General features: G+C 34.7%; 3 protein-coding genes across 7 annotated transcripts; 1 reads left to right on the plus strand and 2 right to left on the minus strand.

Annotated features, from left to right (window-relative positions):
- Positions 1 to 4,384: 4,384 nt before the first annotated feature.
- LOC149032740 (uncharacterized) lies at positions 4,385 to 7,727 on the minus strand. Of its 2 annotated transcripts, XM_089172000.1 has the most exons (4): positions 7,317 to 7,727; positions 5,818 to 6,008; positions 5,659 to 5,742; positions 4,385 to 5,313 (listed from the first exon to the last, which is right to left on the minus strand). In XM_089172000.1, the coding sequence occupies exons 2-4, from the start codon at positions 5,876 to 5,878 to the stop codon at positions 5,174 to 5,176; spliced, it is 285 nt and encodes a 94-aa protein (XP_089028126.1). In that variant the 5' UTR covers positions 5,879 to 6,008; positions 7,317 to 7,727; the 3' UTR covers positions 4,385 to 5,173. The 2 variants fall into 2 exon arrangements, with proteins under 2 accessions (XP_089028126.1, XP_089028125.1); XM_089171999.1 differs by having other exon boundaries at positions 5,659 to 6,008.
- Positions 7,728 to 9,311: 1,584 nt separating this feature from the next.
- LOC107073533 (uncharacterized) lies at positions 9,312 to 10,980 on the minus strand. Its single transcript, XM_089171917.1, has 2 exons — positions 9,784 to 10,980; positions 9,312 to 9,434 (listed from the first exon to the last, which is right to left on the minus strand). Exon 1 carries the CDS (start codon positions 10,679 to 10,681, stop codon positions 9,785 to 9,787), a length of 897 nt encoding a protein of 298 aa, XP_089028043.1. The 5' UTR covers positions 10,682 to 10,980; the 3' UTR covers positions 9,312 to 9,434; position 9,784.
- Positions 10,981 to 18,190: 7,210 nt separating this feature from the next.
- On the plus strand, positions 18,191 to 24,990 carry LOC149032741 (uncharacterized). 4 transcript variants are annotated; one of them, XM_089172031.1, is made up of 4 exons: positions 18,191 to 18,656; positions 20,234 to 20,424; positions 20,500 to 20,583; positions 20,931 to 22,595. In XM_089172031.1, the coding sequence occupies exons 2-4, from the start codon at positions 20,364 to 20,366 to the stop codon at positions 21,068 to 21,070; spliced, it is 285 nt and encodes a 94-aa protein (XP_089028157.1). In that variant the 5' UTR covers positions 18,191 to 18,656; positions 20,234 to 20,363; the 3' UTR covers positions 21,071 to 22,595. The 4 variants fall into 4 exon arrangements, with proteins under 4 accessions (XP_089028157.1, XP_089028156.1, XP_089028155.1 ...); XM_089172029.1 differs by having other exon boundaries at positions 18,193 to 18,656; positions 20,931 to 23,220; XM_089172030.1 differs by having other exon boundaries at positions 18,192 to 18,656; positions 20,234 to 20,583.
- The last annotated feature ends 374 nt before the right edge of the window (positions 24,991 to 25,364 follow it).

The raw sequence follows: 25,364 nt of genomic DNA on the forward strand, positions 1-25,364 counted from the left end.
GACTTACTGTCACTGAACACATTTATTGGATACCATTTTCCTTTTATTATCAACTCAATTGACTGACTGATTGATAGCAAAGCTTGGCATGTTTCACTTAATGCGACATATTCAGCCTGACAAGTGGAGAGAGCAACCCTTGGCTGTTTATGTGTTCGCCAAGCAATAGTATCACCAAACAGCTGTATTACATACCCACACGTAGTCAGTGAGCCTTTGCAATCAGAGAAACTTGCATCAGCATAAGCCTGCAACTCTTGTGTTTTGCCTCTAAACGTCAAAGTCATACCTTTCGTACCCAACAAGTAGCGCAGTGCTCTCTGCAGCATATTCCATTCGTTCTTAGTTGGATTTAATTAATGCCTACTCAACACATTAGTAATGTATGCCATGTCAGACCTTGTACCGTTAACTATGTGTAACAATGTTCCAACGACCTCTCTGTAAGGAAAATCTTTTGTCAGTGGTACAGCAATAGTTTCTTCCCGATCTATTCTTTCTTGATTACGGACTTGATTCGAAACCATAGGTGTTCTCTTAGGATAGGGATTTTCTTCTAAGAATTTTTCAAGCATTTTGTCAATAAGTTTTTCCTGATCTAGTAGCAGTATTTTATTTCTCCTATCTCTTCTAATTCTAATTCCTAAGTATTCTTTCGGTTCAACTAAGTTTTTCATTTCAAATTCAGCTTTGAGCTTATTTCTAATTTCTAACATTTTATCCGGATGATTACCTATCTCTATTATGTCATCAACATAAACAAGCAAATGTACAAAATCATTACCCTCTCTCCAGGTGAACAAGCATGGATCAACCAAGTTTTTCTCAAGTCCTATTTTAAGTGCAACTTCAGTGAATTTTTCATTCCATTTCTTCGGACTTACTTTCCAAGCCATACAACGATCTTTCAAGCTTGCAAACTTGATCCTTTGGTCTTTGATCTTCAGGAAGAAGTCCTTCCGGAATTTCCATATAAATTAATTGATCCAACTCACCATACAAGAAGGCTGTGTTAACGTCCAATTGACACATATCAAGGTCGTAAGCATTTGCTATTGCAAATAACGCTCTGACCAGTGACAATCGAGAAACAGGTGCATAGGTTTCTTTCAAATCGTACTCGTTTCGATCTTTAAAACCTCGTATAACGAGTCTCGCCTTGTAAAGCTTCTCACCTTTTTCATCAACTTTGGTTTTGAATACCCACCTTGAATCTATAATATTAGGCGGTGATCCATTCTTACTACATCCTGGTCTCTCTACTATTGTCCAGACTTTACGTAAACCCATAGCCTTTAATTCAGCTGCAACTGCTTTTATCCAGTGTTCTCTCTCTGGACCATTAATTGCCTCTTTATAGGTCTTTGTATCTTTGTTGATGTCAGCCAGTAGTGCGTGACATTTTTCATCAATTTTTAATCTTGTTCTTTCATCTACTTTATATTCTAAAGAATTATCAAAGGCATAAATAAAATTCGCTGATACGTCATCCATGGGGAGAGGACCAACAGTCGTCTCAGCATGTTCAGGCGCATTATCAGCTTGCTTTTTAGGGCGACCTCTTTTTCTTTTAATTCGCGGAGGCGCTCCCTCCGAATCTAAGGTCTCGGTGTTTCCTTATACGTTTTCTTTATCAAATTCGACTAACCAGGTTTCTTTGTTTATACCAACGTTTTCATCCTGCCAATTATTAATACTCTTTACATTATATCTATCTCCGTAAACAATTCTTTCATTAAACCTAGCATCCCTACTCTTATAAAATTTACCATCTTCTGGCTTTATAAATAAATAACCTGTTCGAGTATAACCTATCAAAATTACTCTTCTACCAATGTACCTAAACTTCGGTCCCGTTTTTCGTTGGACTTTAATATAGGCAAAACATCCGAACCGTTTTATTTGATTGATATCTATCTATAATTAGGTGCAAATTTATGTAACGGAGATTCCATATTATTGCTAGCATGTGGTGTTCGATTATACGCGTACGCTGCTGCGCTTACTCCCAAATCCCACATGTTTTCCGGTAATTTCGAGTCATACATGTACGATCTGATCTTATTTGTTATGGTTTGATTGTAACGTTCTGCTACTCCGTTATGTGCGGGCGTATCAGGACTAGCGGGTTCGAGTTCTGTTCCTAATTTTTCTAAGACTTCTTTCGTATAACCTCCCATATATTCTAGTCCCTGGTCACATCGTAAACGACAGACCTTTTAATCTCGACCAAGTATATTTCTGGCAGATTTTACAAAGGTCTCAATACAAGATCCCGCTTCACTTTTATTTTTGATTGGATAAGACATTGCTAAACGAGAATAATCATCAATTACTACAACTACAAATCTGTAACCTTTGGGATAAGAAGCTGGGCTTATCGGTCCCATAATATCGCTATGTATTGTTTCCAACGGTCTGGAAGCTCTCTGTCTAACAGTTTTAAATGGCAATCGTTTAATTTTGGCTATTTTACACACTTCACAACTACCCACGATTTCGTTAAATTCGGCAGATTTGATATCTTTCAAGTGAGGATATTGTTTTTGCAAATTTCTAAGATAATTACTCGAAGCATGTCCAAGTCGTACATGCCACAATAAAGCTTTATTCATTTTTACGTTAGAATCTTCCAAGGACATAATTTCATCTTGCGATAATTCTATTTCAGGAATCTCGTCAATATTGTGAATAATTCTATCCTTAACTGAATTGAAGATGTCTGGTCTATTTAGCTCAGCTATATTTTCAGCTGCTGAGCTTTCCTGTACCTTTTCTACAGAAGAGCTCGCCACATCCGATATTAAACGTTTTTCTGTATTTTCATCAGTAATTAAAGGAGCCTCACTAGTTTCAGGAGAGTTCGCCTTTCCAATTTCCATTTTCAATTCTGATTCCTTTTCAATCTGTTCAGCATTCTGAAGTCGAGTAGAACTTCTCGTAAAATACTTATGTTCATGAGAGTTTCCATTTTCACCATCTGTTAAAAAAGCCTTTTGACAGTATCCACTCTCATTATAGCCTATCCCGTCACTACTACGATTATCAGACTTGAATTCAATTTCCCAGAAAGGTTTGTTATATATCCCTGTCATAAACGACTCACAAGTCTTTGGGTCGTAAATATCAATCATTTTATCATTTAAATAAACTTCTAAACCCTTTTCTACTAGTTTTCTTAACGAGAGCAAATTCACCGATAGATCTTTAGCATATATGACATTATGCAATTCGCGCGTCTCTTCATTCTGCAAGTTCAATTTCACTGTACCTACACCATTAGCTTGCAAGTCCGCCTGAGAACTTCTATTAGCACATTTAATCGATTTAACGTCCGATTCATTTAATCTTTTGAAAATCAACTTAGAATTCGATAGATGCTCTGTAGCACCCGAGTCCGCGATAAACCGTTCTAGTGTATTATTTCTGTAATTAAAATTGAAGTTACCCGAATATTGCTGACATTTTTCTACAAATAGAACATTACCTTTTTCATTTGACTCACGCTCGATACTCTCACCTGAAGAGGTGCTGGCACCTTGACTACCTCCTTGGCCATTTCTTCGGCCACCACGAATACTAAACCTGCCTCTCTTTGCTCCACGACGACCTAGATCAAGCTTGCGCTCACCTTCAGATTTAGACCTACCCTCGTGCTCACGCTTTTGACTTAATTGACCTCTAAATCTGCCTGATCTGCCTCGGTAATGGGTGCTAGTATACCCGCGGCCCTTACGGTTCAGTGACGAACCACCTTGCTGTCGATGAGCTGGTAATCTAGCCAACGAGCAATATTTAGCCATGTGGCCAGGTTTATCACATACAAAGCAGTTGGTTCCCTTTACTTCCCTACATTTCGATGCCACGTGTCCTGTTCCTTTGCAGTTTTCGCAGTAGCTCTTAAATTCCCTTTGTCGTGGCTCAGTCCACAACGCAGTGGTTGTTAGATGTTCTTTGGCTGACAGCCTTTCTGTCTCCTCTTTAGTGAGAAAGTCCTTCAATTGAGCATATGTTAAACCACTTCCCTGTTGGCTCTTTTTGAGGAGGTCTGCACATTGCACACTTGGTACCGACTTATAAGCCGCGTTGTAAAATGTATCTCTTTTCTCTAGTTTTAATATTTTTTCAGATCCAGAAAGGTCTTCAAATGATCGTACAATCTCTTCAAATCTATTACAAAAATCTTTAAATCTTTCTTTGCTTGGATTATATTGTATGTTATACAGCCTTTTACGAACAAAACACGTCGATACGGTGCTTTCAAGAGCCTTTAAGTCATTTAATTTAGCAAGGATCTCCAGCGGACTTTCAATGTTTCTCACTTGATCAACATAAAATTTATCGGCTCTGTTTCTTATTGTATCTTTTACTTTAAAAATGTTTCACATTATCATTTTTATCTAAGAAAAGCTTAATGCTGCTGTCGATAACATGCAATATATCTTTTGCTCTTAATTCCGATCTAAGATCATCAAGAAAGTCATCAAATTTGGTTTTCTGGCAAAGTTTATATACACGGGGTACGCTATGATCAGGATTGAGCATTTGAAGACTGATTATCTGAGGCTGAATTCCGACTATTATTGTCATGACATCCAGTCTGAGCAGTGTTTTGACTACTAGGACTCATTGTTTCACCAGAGTGTGATTCATTACTCAAAAATTACTCGATTCTAAACCTGAGTTCGGAACGGACCTTTGCAAAGTTAAACTATCTATTACTTCACTATTAAGTACTTTCAAAATCTCATTTCCAATCGATGTACCAAGGTTAACTTCGTTTATTTTCACTGGTTTTCCGTGAGTATGAACAATACTCACCGGAGCACCAGAAACCCTATAACGACCATTATCTTGAGTAGCTGTGCTACTACTTCCAACAGAAAGCTGTTGAGCTGTCGAGACTGCATCGTATAACTCCGAAGCAGACTCTTCAACTGTAACGACAGTGCGTTTATTTTTGAGTTTGCTTTATTTCAGCTACTTGCTCCTGTAACCATTGATACTTTTGTTTAAACTCTTCAGCTCTTCTCTGATTTTCGGCCACTGAGTTTTTTAAGCCTTCAGCTTGTCTATTGAGAGCATCGTATTCTTGCTTGTGTTTGTCAGTAAGCCTTTTGAATACCTTGTCTTGCCTCTCAATTTTCTCTCGAAGAGTTGCAATGGTTTCCCTTTAGATATTAATTCGGTTCCTCATAACATTGACCTCTATATTGTCAACCGCATCTGAGGTACTCTCGGGGTTTTGTGCAGGAGCAGCCGCGTTTACCAATGCCTTCGTTGTACTATCTCCTCTGTCCTTCTGTTGAGAAACTAAATATTGCTCAAAATTAGATATCTCAATCAAACATTCTGTTTGATTTACACTCTATTATATTATACCATGGCTTTCGAATAACGATTTTACCTGATCCGTGAGACTAAGTATACATCATGTCTTAAGGCGCATGAGGAAGCGGTACACATAATTACTTTTCTCACCCATCAGTAAAATCCCATTCCAGAAGGACAAGATTTATTTTTTTATTTTCTTTTCCTTTTTTTTCTTTTTTTTTATTTCTTATTTTTTTTTTTATTTTTTTTTTATTTTTTTTAATTTTTTTTTTTTATTTTTTTTATTTTAATTTTAGTAAAACACATCTAAAACTAAGGACTTACTTGATGCAACTGGACTATTTGTCTTTGAGACCTCCATTATTACATTTGTTGCTCGCGGGCCTCTTAATTCTTTGTCAGACACCTCTAATGACAAATCATTTTGTAACGACCTGCTTGAGTCATGCTGGCTTTGACCAACATCCACTCTGACCGTATTACCTTGTGCGTCTGATAGTACTGACAGAATCAAACTTTGATCCTCAATGTTTATCTGGTCCATATCTACTGCCCAGCAGTTTTCGCTATCATCTTCAAGCAAGAAACCATGTTCTTCTGCAGTGAGCCTTGGCTTTGACTACCAACTTTCTGGAGCAAGGCTCTCGACAAATCAACTAATTGTCCCAATTTCGCTAAAAAAAAGACGTATTCAATTAATTTGGTGCACCTTTTAGTTTTGTTCAAACCAAGTTTCAAACATGTTTATGAATCGATTCCAACTTTTATTATTATCATTCTTCTGTATTTAAACAGCTATACATCTAAAATATATCAATTTAGCTACATATCTAAAATTTGCCTGCTTCCACTATTTCAACTATAGTGACATACAACTACAATATATCTATTTAGCTACACGTCTAAAGTGTGCCTGCTTTTACTATTCCTTTTTTTTTTTTTTTGTTTTTTTTTTTTTAATGGTTGAGCCAATGAGAATAGCCTTGCGCGGCCTTTTCAAATTCTCCCGCTCTGCTAGTCTTTGTATAACTGAGTATACCATATGTTGCTCTGAGAGGAAGCGGCAACATCGCAACCATGCTATGCTAGTCTCTGTATAACTGAATATACCACATGTTGCTCGGAGAGGAAGTGGCGTTATTTTTATTTTTTTTTATTTATTCCTCTTTTTTTTCCTCCTTTTTTTTTTTTTTATTTTTATCTGCATGTATATATATATTTTTTATATTAATAAACGCACTATGTTCCCTCTCTTGTGTCGTGTGATATAATTTTGACGTGTGTTTGAAACGTATATGTGCCCTACTCTGTCCTTTATCTTTCCTTTCTTTCTTCATCTCTTACTCTCCCTCGTGTGTAGACAAATAGCGTCTTCTAGTTCGAACACGTTTAAGCATTCGTATCTATTGTTCTAGAAATATTTATATGGCGCAACTTTCAATATTTTTTCTTCCTTTTTCTCCTTTTTTTTAATTTCACCTTTTTGAACGGAAACCCTTTTATGTATTAATTTTTCTCTCCCTTTTTTTCCTTTTTTTTTTTTTTTATTTATAAATTGTTTTAAATTGTAACACGATTTTAAGAGAGAGAAGAAAGAATAAAGATTTACAAGAGCTCAGAGTCTTGCACACCTTTTCTACCTTTTTTCCTTTATATATATTTTATTATTAATTTATTATTAATTTTCCATGCACACCTTCGATAAGAAACAGTTATCGAACATGTATTTACTTTTTTTTTAATATATATATATTTTACTATTAATTTTCCAATCACACCTTTGATAAGAAACAGTTATCAAACATGTATTTACTTTTTTTTTATGATATATATATTTTACTATTAATTTTCCAAGCACACCTTCGATAAGAAACAGTTATCGAACATGTACTAACTTTTTTTTACTTTTTTTTTAATATATGTATTACTATTATTTTTCCGAACAAGCTTTCGATAAAAACAATTATCGAATATGTACTTACTTTCACCTAGACTTGCTAGTAGCCCTTGACTACCCTGCTCTTTTGTCTCACCCATGTTTGCGTTTTCATTGTTCTTTGCGTATTCTTATCTCCTCGTGCCAACGCTGTACAGATACGTGGATTTCTGTCGGTATATTTTCCCTTTTTTTTTGCTGCTTCTGAAGTAGTTGAAGCTGAGATTTTAGCAGGTGTTTACTTCTTTTCCTTACTCAATGGAACACTGGTGCAAGTACACACACGTGCAAACCGGCGATAACTAGGTTAGATTTCTGTCTTTCAAAATTCACTATTAAACTAATTAACTTTCGTTCGCTTGCGTAGTGTAAGCGTGTCTGGGGCTCATAACCTGTTAAGGTATGGCTGATAAATAAGACAACGCAGAGTTAATATTAAAAGTAAGATTTATTATAAAAACGGTGAAAAGAAAGAACTGTTTAACAAGCCTCGAGCTAGGCCAAATACAGAATAAAGATAGGGTGCAACAACGCCCTGTACTAAGGGACTGTGCGGCCCATTGGAGAGGTAGGGGTAAAGAGTAGGGGCGGCGGAGTGAGAAGACATAACGTCTCTTATATACGCTATTCTTAACATTTGTAAAATAAGTTATATTATTTTATTCTTATTGGAAATATAAAGTAAATAAGGTTTATTTGTTTTTGTAACGTGTCTAGTTTCTTATATTTAAAAACTTTTCTATTTTATTGAAAAATTAGTATAAATTTCCTAAATACGCAAACATTATAATTAAAAAACATGTCTTTGGATATTTATAAGAAAAATATTCTAAAATGTTGTCTAATTCTTTTTCTCTGATGTATCTGATAATCATTTCTTTTTTTTGTAAAATATTGCGGACAATACAATTATTATATTCTATATATTTCATAATTGTTAATTATAATATTTGCGAAATAAAGAATTTAATATTAATTTTTAAATAAAAAAAGAAACATTTTTAAATAGAATATAAATGACACGTTTGGTAAAAAAAAAACAGACCACACACCTTCTTTCTTTATTTCGACCGTCGGTTGGTTTGGACCTTATACTTTTGTCGCATACCTACGTGCTTATCTCAGTTTATTCCTTCTACCCTTCTATCGCTCCTACCAACAAACATTTCGAGTATCGAAAGAATACGTGTCCATGCTTTCTAGTATGCAGTCGCACACAAACGCACACATATACAACCAGAAAGCATAGCATAAAGAGGAGACCAAGAATAGGAAAAACTGTATAGCCATATTCCGTCTCTCTCTCGCAGGCTCAATCCTATATGTTTGTCTCTTTTTCTCTCGTTATTTAGTATAGCAGCCGTTTCATAGCTTCGTTACAACATAGCTGCGTTTCTTTACTTTTCAGATCACTCCCATTCTAAAGAAGTTTTCACTTCAAAAATTCATAAAAAGACGTCTTTTTTGAGCCTCGCAACTTCATATAACCCCTTAATGTAAAGCACATGTTAATGAAACTAAGGTAGATGCCTATAAGACAAAGGTAAACAAATATTGTAATTATATTATTAAATAAAATAACAAAAAAAAACTTTAATAAAGATTTAATCGATAATAAAGAAATTGATAGTGAAGTTGAATAGGATAAGGGGGGAAACGAAAAATTAGATGAGAAAAGTTTTTCTATGCCCACTACAAAACAAGGGTTAAAATTGAAAAAAAAAAGAAAAAAGATGGATCGACTAGCGAATGCTGACGATATTAAGATTCCTGTATTTGATGGTGTAAATTACAGTAGTTGAAAGTTTAGACTAATCAATATCTTGGAGTACAAAGAATGTGTAAGTCCAACAAAAAGAGTGAGAGAAAATTCTAAAGAAGAAGAGAATTGGAAAAAGCTTGATTTAAAAGCTAAAACTATATTAAGGGTTCATTCTGGTTTATACGCCGAAAAAAAGGCTATTTTCACGATTTTTTTTTAGGCTTTGTAGGATACATATACATATGAAAGTTGTTGGGTATGATAAATACACTCTAGAAGTACAAGAAAACAATTTTTTTTTATTGTTCAGAACATTTTTTGACATCCAAAATGGCTGACAAACGTGAACCCTTCAAAAAAAGGTATGCTGTTGGCGGGCATCGAAATTTGAGAACGGGTGATCTAAAACAAAAAAATTAAACGATTTTAAATTTAGTATGACAATGGCTATCGGGTATGCTAAAACTATCAATTTTTATGAAAGCAAAACAAAATGACAGCCATTTTTCGAAAAAAAAAAAATCGTTGATTTTTTTCGCAGTTTTTTGTAAAAAAAAATACTAAAAATTAATATTTTAACTTGGTTGTAGCATGCGAGATAGCCATTCATGTGTAGAGTATGTGGTTAAAATTTCAGAAGGATCGGTTGAGTAGTTTCGGAGATATCATGCCCGCCAACCGAAAAAACGTTGTTTCGAGAAAAACGCGATTAAAGTTTCTTTTAACAAATTTTAAAAAAGTCTGACTTTACCTTATTCTGCGATGCCTGCACCATACAGTATGCCTTCTGCTTCTTCAAAATACTCATTTTTTTCCACTCTAGCCTTTTTTAGTTGTGTCCTGGCCTCTATCAAAGCTTCTCTGCTCAAACGATTGGCTGAACGCACACGCGTGTTGTCGCGGTTACTAGCGTAATTGACTGCGATAGGGCCAAGTTTTATCTCCAAAACGTGCATTATTTTTAGTATTGGATCAAAACCTTCGTTAAATATACAAGCTGCCAATTGACAAGCTATTTCCACAATTTTTTTACCATTAAATAGATGTTTAGGCACCATAGCCCAAACGCATTTGTTGAAGCACTCATTATTATTTTGAGTGTTGCCACCTAAACATCTTTCAAGCAATTCTGGTTTTGTCAGGTCTTCGTACACTGGCTTTAATACTTCTTGGACATCTTTAGCGAGAGGAGGAGGATGTTTATAAGTATCAAGGGTTTTAGCTGCCTCAACTTTACGATACTTACACCAGTTGCTAGAACAGTATGTATGTTGCGGGTCATCATCAGTAGAAATTTTGTGATAGTACCCCGCCCAAATTTCCTTTCTCATGTTCTCAATTGAATTTTTATTTCTTTGAACAGCTAACCCATAGTTAGTTGACAATTCCTTCATCAACTTTATAGTCAATCGTTGAGTTTTAATCACTGGAACACTTTTTTTAATAACTTTTTTCTTTTTTACAACTTTCTTCGGTCCTTTTTTTGCAGCAGGTTTCTTGGCTTCCGCTTGTTTCAAAGCTTTTCTCTTTTGAATCAGTGCTTTTCGTGCTTCATTAGCACGGTTGAAAACTCGTTTGGCAACATGTAAAACACACTCTAATTTTTTGATAACAAAATCTTTGCCGTAGGGAAAAACATTTAGCAACATTTGAAAAGTTTTTGTGTCGCCATCGCCGATATAAAAACCATATTTTACGGAGAACTTCTTGAGTGATCAAAGAAACATCTCCACGATACCATCAACCTCCATCTTCCCGGCACTACCTTCATGGTTTATCGTACAATGCGTTTTATGCTGTTCGTACCAGGCAAGATAGTTTACTTCCTTCACTTTTCTTTTCCACATCTCACATCCCTTACAGTAAGTTGACCTTATAGAAACGACGACAATTTTTCCACTGTATTTTAAAATTAGAAAAACTATTCCAATCAACGAAGAGAATCCTCTTTTGGCCCAAGAGCCGTCGCCAGAAGCAGACAGAATATCCTCTGGTTCTCCTCGTTTCTTGTTTTCGAGTTGCTCTTTGGTGACGGCTTTATGCGACACTACGTTAAAAACAGTATTGACCGCGATTAGTATAAAGTCAACGATTCCATAATATGCAGAGATACTTAAACCTTTTCCGAGGTCCATAAGGTTGCAAAACATATTTATACCATGCACAGCAATACCAAAAAACCTTTCCAAAAAAAGAATATAGCGAAAAAAACGGAATACTAGTTTTGTTTTCCTACACCATTCTGAATAATATGCAGAGACATTTCCATTTAAACAACCGTTTATGGTTTGTCTCCTCTCTCTGTAATATCTCTGTGTTTGGGTCGCAAAATAATATACTTAGATTGCTCGGATCGTTCTAAAATTTTTGTATGATAATTCTACATGTGTCTACTTTCGAAAAATGCAAAAAAAAAAATTAATTTTTTCAAAATTATAAACCAGAATGAACCCTTAATAAGCGCAGTTTCAGATAAACAGCTTGAGTATTTAAATGAATGCAATTCGACGTTAGATATGATTAGAAAACTCGATAAAGTTTATTTGAATAAATCGACGACGCTACAAATAATAAATAGAAACAAGCTGGAGATGATTAAATTGAAAAATTATGATAATGTAGAAGAATTTTTTGTTGACTTTGAAAAAAGTGTTAATGAATTGAAAGCAGCTGGTGCAAGTGTAACGGAAGAAGAAAAAATGAGATATTTGATTAAAGCATTGCCACCAAATTATAGTTACATTGGTGATTTTATTGATCTGGTACAAGAGGATCAAAAAACGGTTGACTTGGTGAAGTCAAAAATTTTAGAGAAAAGTTTAAACACAAGTGACTCAGAAAGGAGAAAAAACGTAAGTGCATTCAATCTAACAACAAAAGGAAAGTGCCATAGATGTGGTGAATTTGGGCACTACATTAGGAACTGCAGGCCACAACAGGACAGCAGCAGAGGTCGAGGGGAGCATCATCTACGAGAGGCCAACGAGGTTCATCAGGAGGATACGGCAGAGGTGGAATGCAACGAGGTCATGGACGTAGAAGAATTTTATACAACAATCCAAGAGCATCGAACAGCCGGCAGCAACAGGAGTCAACAACAAAAGCATGGGCAACACAGGTAGTGGAAGTGAATGTTAATGATCTAAGTGAAAGTGTGGATAATGATCCAGGAGTAATCCAGTGGTTACTAGATAGTGGGTGCACGCACCATCTTGTAAATGATATAAAATATTTCAATGACTATAGCGACTTGGAAAAGCCTACTGATGTAATTTTATCCGATAACAAAATGTTAAAATCAACGAAAGTTGGAACGGTAAAAACAATTTTTAAAATGTATTATAATGAAACAGAAGTTTATTTAAAAAATGTTTTTCTAGTAGAAGGTTTATAGAGAAACTTAATTAGTTTTTCAAAAATCACAGAAAATAATGTTATTGTAGCAAAAGATAAGTATGCAAAAATACATAATAGAAATAGAAAGTTAACAGCGGTAGCGACAAAGAACAATGGTTTATATTAAATGAAAAATTTTTTTAGTAATTTAGATGAAAATGTTCATGCAAACATGGTGAAGATAACAAATAAAGAAAAATGGCATAGAGCACTTGGCCATGTAAATTTTCAATATTTAAGGGGTAACACCACTATAGAGCCTGACAAAAAAGCCTTCTTTTGGGAATTTTTTTTGCGAAAACTAAATGAGAAATAGAATTTCTTTTTTGAGTGTTGGTTATTCATATATTGAACTATGTAAAAAAATTTTTTTATTGAGTTTTGATACAAAATGGCGTCGGTATTCGTGGTTGAACAAAACCCTGTTTTTTTTTCTAAACGGGCGGACTCGTACCTGGACTACTATGAGACCTAGAATAAAAAGTAAAAGGAATTCTTAATCTATGTAGTATTATCTTGAGAAGTACATTTGGATTTTTCTTTAAGTCAAATTTTGTAAAAATGGCGCAACTTTGAATAAAAAATCGACTTTTCGACAAAAAAAATGTAGAAAATTATTTTTAAAGAAAAAAGTTTTCATTTAATCAAAAATCAGATATGTACTTCTGTAGAAAATATAACTATCAAACTGTCTTCAAAATTTCAAGTCAATCGGTTAAATGATGCTCGAGTTCTGAATCCACCCGATTTTATAAATGTAGTTTCGAGAAAAACGCGTTTAAAGTTTTGTTATCATTATTCGAGGCACTTTAAAACGTTTCGTAAAAATAGGATTTTGCTATGTTAAACATTTTTTTTTTGCTACGGGACCAAGTGCATAATGTTTTTAGATGTCTAAAGTACACTTTAAGCGTAAAAAAAAATTCGATTTTTCGAAAATTCTATAGTGGTGTTACCCCTAAATAAATTAGCAAATGATAAATTGGTTGTAGGATTATCAGAAAAATTTTAAAAAGTTGAATTAAAATTTTCTAATTGTATTCAAAATAAAATGGCTAATATATCGTTTGAAAATAAGCATACACGTTCTAAGGAAATCTTAGAATTGATACATACGGATTTAAATGTTATGCCACGAGATATGGTAGGTTATGGTGGTGAGAGATATTTCTTTACTTTCAGTGATGATTACAGCAAATGTGCAAAAATTTATTGTATTAAGAGCAAAGATGAAACGGCATGTTGTTTTATAGAATTTGTTAACTTAATTGAAAATCAGTTTAGTAGATGTATAAAAAAGTTACAATGTGACAATGGTAGAGAATATTTAAATAAAAAGATATTTAAGTTTACAAAATATAATGGTATAGAAATTTTGCCATGTCCACCGTATGTACATGAATTGAATGGTGTGGCAGAAAGATATAATAGATCTATAATGTATATGGGCAGATGTTTAGCGAGACAGTCAAAATTAAATCTTAAGTATTGGCCAGAAATAATAAAAACTATGTCTTATTTGAAAAACCGTACAACAGCCAATACAACAGAGAATAAAACTCCTTATGAGATATTTTTTGATAAAAAACCAAATATAAGACATTTAATTTATAGTTCTAAGCTTTACGTAAAAAGCTTTACGTAAAAAGTACTAAGGAGAAATAAATGGGACAATAAGTTAAATATAGGTATTTTAGTAGGATATTATAATAATATTTATAGAGTACTAATAAATAACAGAATAATAGCTGCTAGACATGTCAAAGTTATAGAAGATGATTCTAAATTAATCTGCTACGAAAACAACGATGATGAAGTAAGTCTAAGACTGAACAGCAGAGATAGTAGTGAGGAAAGTAATAACTTGTCTTCTACTCCGACTATCTAATCGTCTAGAGATGTACAAAGTAATGTAGAATTGAGTCAAGAAAAAGTACAAAGAGAACAGAAAATTCCGCATAGGTCTGAGAGAGAAAGGAAAAATACAGTTAGATATCCAGACCTAGAAACATATAATATTTTCGTAAACTATTGCAGAGCAGATACGCCTTGTATATTTGAGGAGGCGATGTGTAGTGAAAATAGTAAAAATTGGCGAGAAGCCATGGATAAAGAAATTGAGTATATTAATAAAAATAAAACATGGAAATTAATATAGAAAAAAATATAAAATATAGAAATGTTAAGGTATGGCTGATAAATAAGACAACGCAGAGTTAATATTGAAAGTAAGATTTATTATAAAAACGGTGTAAAGAAAGAACTGTTGAATGAGCCTCGAGCTAGGCCGAATACAGAATACAGAATACCGGCAGGACGCAACAGAACCCTGTACTAAGGGACTGTGCGGCCCATAGGAGGAGTAGGGGTAAAGAGTAGGGGTGACGGAGTGAGAAGACATAACGTCTCTTATATACGCTGTTCTTAACAAGAAAAATATTAGATGTTAGATGGGTCTATACAAGGAAATCAGTTAATAGATATAAGGCTAGATTAGTAGTAAGAGGCTTTGAGCAAACTGATCTAATGGATGACATATACTCTCCTGTAGCGAAAAATCAAACTTTAAAAATTTTATTTTCTTATTGTTGCCAGTATGAGTTCGGAATAGAACAAATGGATGTAGAAAATGCATTTCTAAATGGGAGAATAACTATAGGAGTATATGTGCATCAACCTAAAGGATACAAAAAAGTGAAATGGAGAGAAAAGATGTAAAAGAATAATGATATGCATAATACGTATACATGCGAGTGTGAGTGATAAAGAAAGAAGGTGTGAAAAGGATAGGCATGTGCGTTTATCTGAACACGTAATGCGTGACAGTATATAATTCTATATTTAAAAGCAAAGTCAAAAATGAGCTCTCACTTCCTCCACGATTCCGGCTGATTGGCTTATCTGAAACGAAAAGAAAAAACGGCGTTCTAATCTTTAAGCCTAAAGGCACGGAATGGACTATTATCAAATGAATATACAAAAAATTGGACTTTTGGTAGACATTTGAAATAAAAGTTGCAAATTTTGCGTTTTTGTTTTTGTTTTTGTTTTTTGCTATAAAAAAATCGAAATTTTGAAAATTTTCGATTGATAATAGTTCATTCCATGCATTTACATGTGTTTAGTGTGTCCTATAAATTTCAAGACATTCGGTCAAGCCGTTTTTGAGATACGATGGAGGAAAGTTTGAAAAACACAGTTTGAGAAAAACGCGTTTAAAGTTTCAAGTCCATTTAAAACTATGAAAATCTCAACTTACCCTCAATCGGCGATGCCTGGTCCATAGAGTATTCCTTCCTCTTCCTCTTGAAACTCTTTTAAAGCAAATTATTCAGCTCTTGAGTCAATCCTGGCTTGTTTAACGACATCACTTATGCGTCACTCAGAACATGAGATTCGCTTTTCATCACGTTTCTCAACATACGTATGGGCTTCGCGGCCAATGGGGCATCCCATAACCGACATTACTTTTAAAACACCTTCAAAACCTTCATTAAAGATGATAACTGATAAGTAGCTAGTAATTTCAACAATTTTGGGGCCAGAATGAAGATGCTTAGGAGCAAAAGTCCAAATCAACGAATTCAAAGATTCGTTATTGTTTTGTGTCACTGCTCCTAAACAACGAATTAATAATTCGTCTTTCGATAAATCTTTGAAAACCGGATTGATAGCTACTTGTACTTCTGGTATTAGAGGTGGTTTATCGTGATGAAATTGGTCGAGCTCATTCTTAGCTTCTGCCTTACGCTATTTACACCAACTGTCTTCGCCTTCTGGACAAAATTGATGTTGAGGGTTTTCATCTGAAAAATATTTGTGATAATACGTTGCCCAAACTTCCTTTTTCATATCTTCAAGCGAATCTGGATGACGTCGAATAGCTAATCCGTAGAATTTCGTTGTTTCTTGAATAACTTTATCAGTAAGTTTAATAACTATAGAAATTTCTGTTTAAGCCTGTAGAAACTTGTCTAAACTTGTATAAATGTATATATGTATAAAAGGGGGGCCAGGTATAAAGTCGACGGTACACAATAGGCCCGACCCCAACTGCCAACTCAGCGCTTCGAACAGCTCTTTCTTCTACCTGCTGTATCTTTAAAACGACTTCGAATTGTCAAAAATCACTTTACTACCGTATTCTAGACATGTTAAGAAAGCAATTTATGAAAAAGAAAAATCGATTTTTTGAGCCCATCACATGGGATGACCCCCTTAAAGGGTGCAGTGAAGTTATCGAGTATGACGATAGACCGGAAACGATAACAGAAGTTGAGTGGAAAACTTAATTTCAGTGAAACAAACATTTTTAAGTATTTAAGAGGTTTGTATATATATGTATATATTCAACAAATTAAAATTTATTTAATTTTTATTATTGTTTTTTTAAATAGATGTCATGCAAAAAAAGTTTGGCGATTCAGACCAAATGAAAAATTTTATCCCTAAAACAAGCGTTTTTCTTGCAAACGCTGGTGATCGGGATCGAGGTCGGAAAATAAGAGCTACTAATGCTGCAAATCAACATAGCAATAATGAACAAATAAACTATATAAATTAATATGGTTATATTAGTTCTTAAGTTACTTTAAAAAATATAAAGAAGCATCTTTTAAATAAATTTTATTCTATTCTTATTCTAATTATTATATTAAATTTTTGTTATTATTCAACTTTATCCTAATAATAATCGACAAATCGGCTGATGATCGGCCGATGATTGGTTTGATGATTGGCCGATGATTGATTCGATGCTTGGCCGATGCTTGTTTGCCAGGCTTGACCTGGCGTTATCATTCGGGCCATCAGCCATGCTAGGCCCAATCATGGTATCCTATTATCGGCCGATGATTGACTATCGGCCGCCGTGCATGGTCCAATGATGGGCCGATTATAATTCTTTGAATGGGCTAGCGGAGTGGCTATTCAAAAAGCTTACAAAGCTTTTAGTGCTACAATTTGCGATTTTGCAATTGTTATTAGTGGATGCACAATTTTGCATTCACAAACGTCTTACAGCATGTCTGAATTAGGTAAAATCAAAATATTCTTTTACATATATGTAGGAGAGTTTTAAGCGTCGAAGATGTAGACGAAAAACTAGTATTCAGTTCTTTTCTTTATATCTTATTTTCCGGAAAGGAAAATTCTATAATTCTTAGGTTTGTTTATGGTTTTATGGCCTCCCTAATCTTTCCTTTTAGTCTCTGAATAGTAGTCCAGTCAAATTAGGAAAAAATCTCGGAATTTGAGATATCAAGCTATAAACTCGTATAAACTTGTATTTTGACATTCTAAAAGTTGCCTCAAAACCTACCTATGATAGGATAATGTCCGCGATTATTAAAATCCTAAGGTCAAAGGTCACAAAAATCGATTTTTTGCAAATATCTCGTTTCCTATGGGGTTTTCGCTATTTGTATTTATTATCAATATTGTAGAGGATTAAATTCTCTACAACTTTTGTTTAAAAAATTTTTTGATACGTTGAATCGTTTTCGAGATAGAGGGCGTAGAGCGCGCGGTTAGAGCATCATTTAAGGTCAACCGATAGTCCCGGTCAAAAACACGCCATACACAGTTTATTAATTATTGATAAATACATAATTATTAATAATTTTCATTTCCTATTAACTATTACTGTTAAGAGTAGCGTATATAAGAGACGTTATGTCTTCTCACTCCGTCACCCCTACTCTTTACCCCTACTTCTCCTATCGGCCGCACAGTCCCTTAGTACGGGGTGCTGTTACGCCCTGCCGGTATTCTGTATTCTGTATTCGGCCTAGCTCGAGGCTTATTCAACAGTTCTGTCTTTTCAACGTTCTTATTTTTAATATTAACTCTGCGTTGTCTTATTTATCAGCCATACCTTAACAGGTTTTGAGCCCCAGACACGCTTACACTGCGCAAGCGAACGAAAGTTAATTAGTTTAATAGTGAATTTTGAAAGACAGAAATCCAACCTAGTTATCGCCGGTTCGCACGTGTGTGTACTTGCACCAGTGTTCCATTGAGTAAGGAAAAGAAGTAAACACCTTCTTAAATCTCAGCTTCAACTACTTCAGAAGCAGCCAAAAAAAGGGAAAATATACCGACAGAAATCCACGTATCTGTACAGCGTTGGCACGAGGAGATAAGAATACGCAAAGAACAATGAAAACGCAAACATGGGTGAGACAAAAGAGCAGGGTAGTCAAGGGCTACTAGCAAGTCTAGGTGAAAGTAAGTACATATTCGATAATTGTTTTTATCGAAAGCTTGTTCGGAAAAATAATAGTAATACATATATTAAAAAAAAAGTAAAAAAAAGTTAGTACATGTTCGATAACTGTTTCTTATCAAAGGTGTGCTTGGAAAATTAATAGTAAAATATATATATCATAAAAAAAAGTAAATACATGTTTGATAACTGTTTCTTATCAAAGGTGTGATTGGAAAATTAATAGTAAAATATATATATATTAAAAAAAAAAGTAAATACATGTTCGATAACTGTTTCTTATCGAAGGTGTGCATGGAAAATTAATAATAAATTAATAATAAAATATATATAAAGGAAAAAAGGTAGAAAAGGTGTGCAAGACTCTGAGCTCTTGTAAATCTTTATTCTTTCTTCTCTCTCTTAAAATCGTGTTACAATTTAAAACAATTTATAAATAAAAAAAAAAAAAAAAGGAAAAAAAGGGAGAGAAAAATTAATACATAAAAGGGTTTCCGTTCAAAAAGGTGAAATTAAAAAAAAGGAGAAAAAGGAAGAAAAAATATTGAAAGTTGCGCCATATAAATATTTCTAGAACAATAGATACGAATGCTTAAACGTGTTCGAACTAGAAGACGCTATTTGTCTACACACGAGGGAGAGTAAGAGATGAAGAAAGAAAGGAAAGATAAAGGACAGAGTAGGGCACATATACGTTTCAAACACACGTCAAAATTATATCACACGACACAATAGAGGGAACATAGTGCGTTTATTAATATAAAAAATATATATATATACATGCAGATAAAAATAAAAAAAAAAAAAGAGGAATAAATAAAAATAAAATAAAAATAAAATAAAATAAAATAAAATAAAAAACGAAGGGAAAAAACAACGCCCTAGCGTGTAAACACAAGGCGATCTAGTTGTGATGGGCATGGCAACGCACTATGTAAGAAGGAAAGAGAGAGAGAGGGGCTAAAGTTGCCTCTCCTCTTCCTTCCATCTTGGGTCGTGATGATGGAGGGAGAGAGACGCAAGTGTGTTTCTCTTCTCCGCTCTGAAGGTAGTATAGGATGTGTTGAAGAGCGATAGAGAGGAAGAAAGATAGTCGCATAGCATGGTTGCGATGTTGCCACTTCCTCTCCGAGCAACATGTGGTATATTCAGTTATACAGAGACTAGCATAGCATGGTTGCGATGTTGCCGCTTCCTCTCAGAGCAACATATGGTATACTCAGTTATACAAAGACTAGCAGAGCGGGAGAATTTGAAAAGGCCGCGCAAGGCTATTCTCATTGGCTCAACCATTAAAAAAAAAAAAAAAAAAAAAAAAAAAAAAGGAATAGTAAAAGCAGGCACACTTTAGACGTGTAGCTAAATAGATATATTGTAGTTGTATGTCACTATAGTTGAAATAGTGGAAGCAGGCAAATTTTAGATATGTAGCTAAATTGATATATTTTAGATGTATAGCTGTTTAAATACAGAAGAATGATAATAATAAAAGTTGGAATCGATTCATAAACATGTTTGAAACTTGGTTTGAACAAAACTAAAAGGTGCACCAAATTAATTGAATACGTCTTTTTTTTAGCGAAATTGGGACAATTAGTTGATTTGTCGAGAGCCTTGCTCCAGAAAGTTGGTAGTCAAAGCCAAGGCTCACTGCAGAAGAACATGGTTTCTTGCTTGAAGATGATAGCGAAAACTGCTGGGCAGTAGATATGGACCAGATAAACATTGAGGATCAAAGTTTGATTCTGTCAGTACTATCAGACGCACAAGGTAATACGGTCAGAGTGGATGTTGGTCAAAGCCAGCATGACTCAAGCAGGTCGTTACAAAATGATTTGTCATTAGAGGTGTCTGACAAAGAATTAAGAGGCCCGCGAGCAACAAATGTAATAATGGAGGTCTCAAAGACAAATAGTCCAGTTGCATCAAGTAAGTCCTTAGTTTTAGATGTGTTTTACTAAAATTAAAATAAAAAAAAAATAAAAAAAAAAAAATTAAAAAAAATAAAAAAAAAATAAAAAAAAAATAAGAAATAAAAAAAAAGAAAAAAAAGGAAAAGAAAATAAAAAAATAAATCTTGTCCTTCTGGAATGGGATTTTACTGATGGGTGAGAAAAGTAATTATGTGTACCGCTTCCTCATGCGCCTTAAGACATGATGTATACTTAGTCTCACGGATCAGGTAAAATCGTTATTCGAAAGCCATGGTATAATATAATAGAGTGTAAATCAAACAGAATGTTTGATTGAGATATCTAATTTTGAGCAATATTTAGTTTCTCAACAGAAGGACAGAGGAGATAGTACAACGAAGGCATTGGTAAACGCGGCTGCTCCTGCACAAAACCCCGAGAGTACCTCAGATGCGGTTGACAATATAGAGGTCAATGTTATGAGGAACCGAATTAATATCTAAAGGGAAACCATTGCAACTCTTCGAGAGAAAATTGAGAGGCAAGACAAGGTATTCAAAAGGCTTACTGACAAACACAAGCAAGAATACGATGCTCTCAATAGACAAGCTGAAGGCTTAAAAAACTCAGTGGCCGAAAATCAGAGAAGAGCTGAAGAGTTTAAACAAAAGTATCAATGGTTACAGGAGCAAGTAGCTGAAATAAAGCAAACTCAAAAATAAACGCACTGTCGTTACAGTTGAAGAGTCTGCTTCGGAGTTATACGATGCAGTCTCGACAGCTCAACAGCTTTCTGTTGGAAGTAGTAGCACAGCTACTCAAGATAATGGTCGTTATAGGGTTTCTGGTGCTCCGGTGAGTATTGTTCATACTCACGGAAAACCAGTGAAAATAAACGAAGTTAACCTTGGTACATCGATTGGAAATGAGATTTTGAAAGTACTTAATAGTGAAGTAATAGATAGTTTAACTTTGCAAAGGTCCGTTCCGAACTCAGGTTTAGAATCGAGTAATTTTTGAGTAATGAATCACACTCTGGTGAAACAATGAGTCCTAGTAGTCAAAACACTGCTCAGACTGGATGTCATGACAATAATAGTCGGAATTCAGCCTCAGATAATCAGTCTTCAAATGCTCAATCCTGATCATAGCGTACCCCGTGTATATAAACTTTGCCAGAAAACCAAATTTGATGACTTTCTTGATGATCTTAGATCGGAATTAAGAGCAAAAGATATATTGCATGTTATCGACAGCAGCATTAAGCTTTTCTTAGATAAAAATGATAATGTGAAACAGTGAGACATTTTTAAAGTAAAAGATACAATAAGAAACAGAGCCGATAAATTTTATGTTGATCAAGTGAGAAACATTGAAAGTCCGCTGGAGATCCTTGCTAAATTAAATGACTTAAAGGCTCTTGAAAGCACCGTATCGACGTGTTTTGTTCGTAAAAGGCTGTATAACATACAATATAATCCAAGCAAAGAAAGATTTAAAGATTTTTGTAATAGATTTGAAGAGATTGTACGATCATTTGAAGACCTTTCTGGATCTGAAAAAATATTAAAACTAGAGAAAAGAGATACATTTTACAACGCGGCTTATAAGTCGGTACCAAGTGTGCAATGTGCAGACCTCCTCAAAAAGAGCCAACAGGGAAGTGGTTTAACATATGCTCAATTGAAGGACTTTCTCACTAAAGAGGAGACAGAAAGGCTGTCAGCCAAAGAACATCTAACAACCACTGCGTTGTGGACTGAGCCACGACAAAGGGAATTTAAGAGCTACTGCGAAAACTGCAAAGGAACAGGACACGTGGCATCGAAATGTAGGGAAGTAAAGGGAACCAACTGCTTTGTATGTGATAAACCTGGCCACATGGCTAAATATTGCTCGTTGGCTAGATTACCAGCTCATCGACAGCAAGGTGGTTCGTCACTGAACCGTAAGGGCCGCGGGTATACTAGCACCCATTACCGAGGCAGATCAGGCAGATTTAGAGGTCAATTAAGTCAAAAGCGTGAGCACGAGGGTAGGTCTAAATCTGAAGGTGAGCGCAAGCTTGATCTAGGTCGTCGTGGAGCAAAGAGAGGCAGGTTTAGTATTCGTGGTGGCCGAAGAAATGGCCAAGGAGGTAGTCAAGGTGCCAGCACCTCTTCAGGTGAGAGTATCGAGCGTGAGTCAAATGAAAAAGGTAATGTTCTATTTGTAGAAAAATGTCAGCAATATTCGGGTAACTTCAATTTTAATTACAGAAATAATACACTAGAACGGTTTATCGCGGACTCGGGTGCTACAGAGCATCTATCGAATTCTAAGTTGATTTTCAAAAGATTAAATGAATCGGACGTTAAATCGATTAAATGTGCTAATAGAAGTTCTCAGGCGGACTTGCAAGCTAATGGTGTAGGTACAGTGAAATTGAACTTGCAGAATGGAGAGACGCGCGAATTGCATAATGTCATATATGCTAAAGATCTATCGGTAAATTTGCTCTCGTTAAGAAAACTAGTAGAAAAGGGTTTAGAAGTTTATTTAAATGATAAAATGATTGATATTTACGACCCAAAGACTTATGAGTCGTTTATGACAGGGATATATAACAAACTGTATAAAAAATTATTTCGATGTGATCAGTAAATTTCAACGGTGATATATACGTTAATTAATAATTATAATATTTGTTATTGTTTTATGCAAACTAGGACCCCGAAATGTTGCAACTATGGAGTTCAGCAATATCTAAACAACTTTTTAACAAAAATTTGATCTGCGAGTTGCATTTTAATAGTGACGATATTCTTATAAATTTTAAAAAAATAAAGTTGCAAAATAGCGAAGTCTTTGAACTTTCAAGGTCTACAGTTGCTTCAAAAATGGGTGCAATTCCAATACTGGCAAATGTTGTCACGAATGGTGATACAACTTCATCAAATTTTTTCGTACCAACAATTACTGTACTGATAATGAGTATTTGCACGAAATAAGAAATGTAAGCGATTTGTCCGAGTTAGACCAACAATTTGGGATATTGTAACTATTGAAAGACCAAGGAGTGCCCTAAAATTGGTGTTGGCCAAAACAAAATTATCAATTAAAATTGCTAATGATTTGACAGTTCAGGTATTTCAAGTTAACTATAAGTGCGTACTCTTGACCACAAGCTATGATTTCATTTGTCGCTATTTAAATTGTTTATTTATAGGTAACTATCTTGGCAACGGAAGTTTCTATTAATTTGAATTATTCAATAATATCGGTAGCATCATTTTGGAATATGCTACGAGAAATATTAGGACCTTGAATAAGTTCTCGCTGTTTTTGACAAAATAAAAACTTTATTTAAAATATAGGGAACAAAAACGTTTTATTGAAAGTATTGCCCATCACTAGAGACCACTTTCTCTCATCTTTCTGGCAGTATATGAATTCCGCGTTAGAAAAACGACATGTCTTTTGAGGCTATCCAAGAATCGAACCATTTTTTAGCTTCTTCGTAAGAATGAAAACGCTGGTCAGCTAAGCCATGTGCCATCGAATGGAATAGATGAAAATCGAAAGGGGCTATGTCAGGTGAATACGGCGGGTGGGGTAGAACTTACCATCAAAGCGTTTCCAGGTTGGTTTTCACTGGTTTTGCAACATGAGGCTGGGCGTTGTCATGTAACAAAATCACTTTGTCGTGTCTCTTCTCGTGTAGCGGACGTTTTTCTTTTAGGGCTCGATTCGAATGCATCAATTGAAGTCGATAGCGATCCCCCGTGATAGTCTCATTCGGTTTGAGCAGCTCATAATAAATTACACCCTGCTGATCCCACCAAATACAGAGAAGAAGCTTCGAACAATGGATATTTGGTTTTGCGGACGATGTTGATGCATGGACAAGCTTACCCCATAATTTTCTACGCTTTGGATTATCATAGTGTATCTATTTTTCATCGCCAGTCACGATACGGTGCAAAAAACCTTTTCTTTTCTGCCGTTGAAGCAGTAGTTCACACGTGACAAAATGCCGTACGATGTCTCTTGGCTTCAATTGGCATCATATGGCACCTAATGTCCTTGCTTCTGGATCATTCCTAACATTTTTAAACGTTTTAAAACAGTTTACTCATCAACTTGTAATGTTTTTCCAAGTTCTGCTAGCGTCTGAGATCGGTCTTCATCGAGTAATTCCTCCAATTCTCTGTCTTGAAATTTTTTTGGTGTGCCAGAACGTTCTTTATCCTCAAGTTCAAAATTATTATTTTTGAAGCGTCGAAACCAGTCTCTGCGTGTCGGATCCGACAGAGCATTGTCACCATAAGTCTCAACAAGAATTCTATGAGCTTCAGCTGCCGATTTTTTTTGAATAAAGTAGTGCAATAAAATTCCCAGCAAATACACTTTAGTTGGCACCAAAGTAGACATTTTCAAAACTAATAAAAAATTACTTTGTTTACACTAAAGTGAACTATCATACACTGAAATTTTAGGTTAGATACAGTACTTCCTTGCAAGTGCGTTACCATTCGAAATTTCAAGCACGGAGTACTGCTATTGCCATCTTTGATGAAACAGCGAGAACTTATTCAAGGTCCTAATAGAAACTTGTCAGTTCTGTAGTGGCGCTGAAGTTAACGAAAGGTTTATTTCTATTACTTTTTTACTTTAAAAAAAAATATTTTCCAGTACATTAAATTTTTATAATAGACAGGTATATACTTGTCGTACGAAAAAACAAAAAATTCTTGACTGATGAAAATATTTGAAAAAACAAAACATTTTTTATATATCAATTTTCTTGAATCAACA

Source organism: Polistes dominula, unplaced genomic scaffold (assembly GCF_049000335.1).
Source record: "Polistes dominula isolate Pdom_NZ unplaced genomic scaffold, Pdom_raw_medaka contig_73, whole genome shotgun sequence".
Lineage (NCBI taxonomy): Eukaryota > Metazoa > Arthropoda > Insecta > Hymenoptera > Vespidae > Polistes > Polistes dominula.

Bases quoted from the DNA above. Each gene is read 5' to 3' on its own strand.
- LOC149032740 (XM_089171999.1), bottom strand. From the start codon at position 5,878: ATGGACCAGATAAACATTGAGGATCAAAGTTTGATTCTGTCAGTACTA. The intron at 5,314-5,658 runs GTAAGTCCTTAG...AGCAATATTTAG, and splicing joins AAATAGTCCAGTTGCATCAA to TTTCTCAACAGAAGGACAGA.
- LOC107073533 (XM_089171917.1), bottom strand. From the start codon at position 10,681: ATGTTGCTAAATGTTTTTCCCTACGGCAAAGATTTTGTTATCAAAAAA.
- LOC149032741 (XM_089172027.1), top strand. From the start codon at position 22,449: ATGGCTAAATATTGCTCGTTGGCTAGATTACCAGCTCATCGACAGCAA.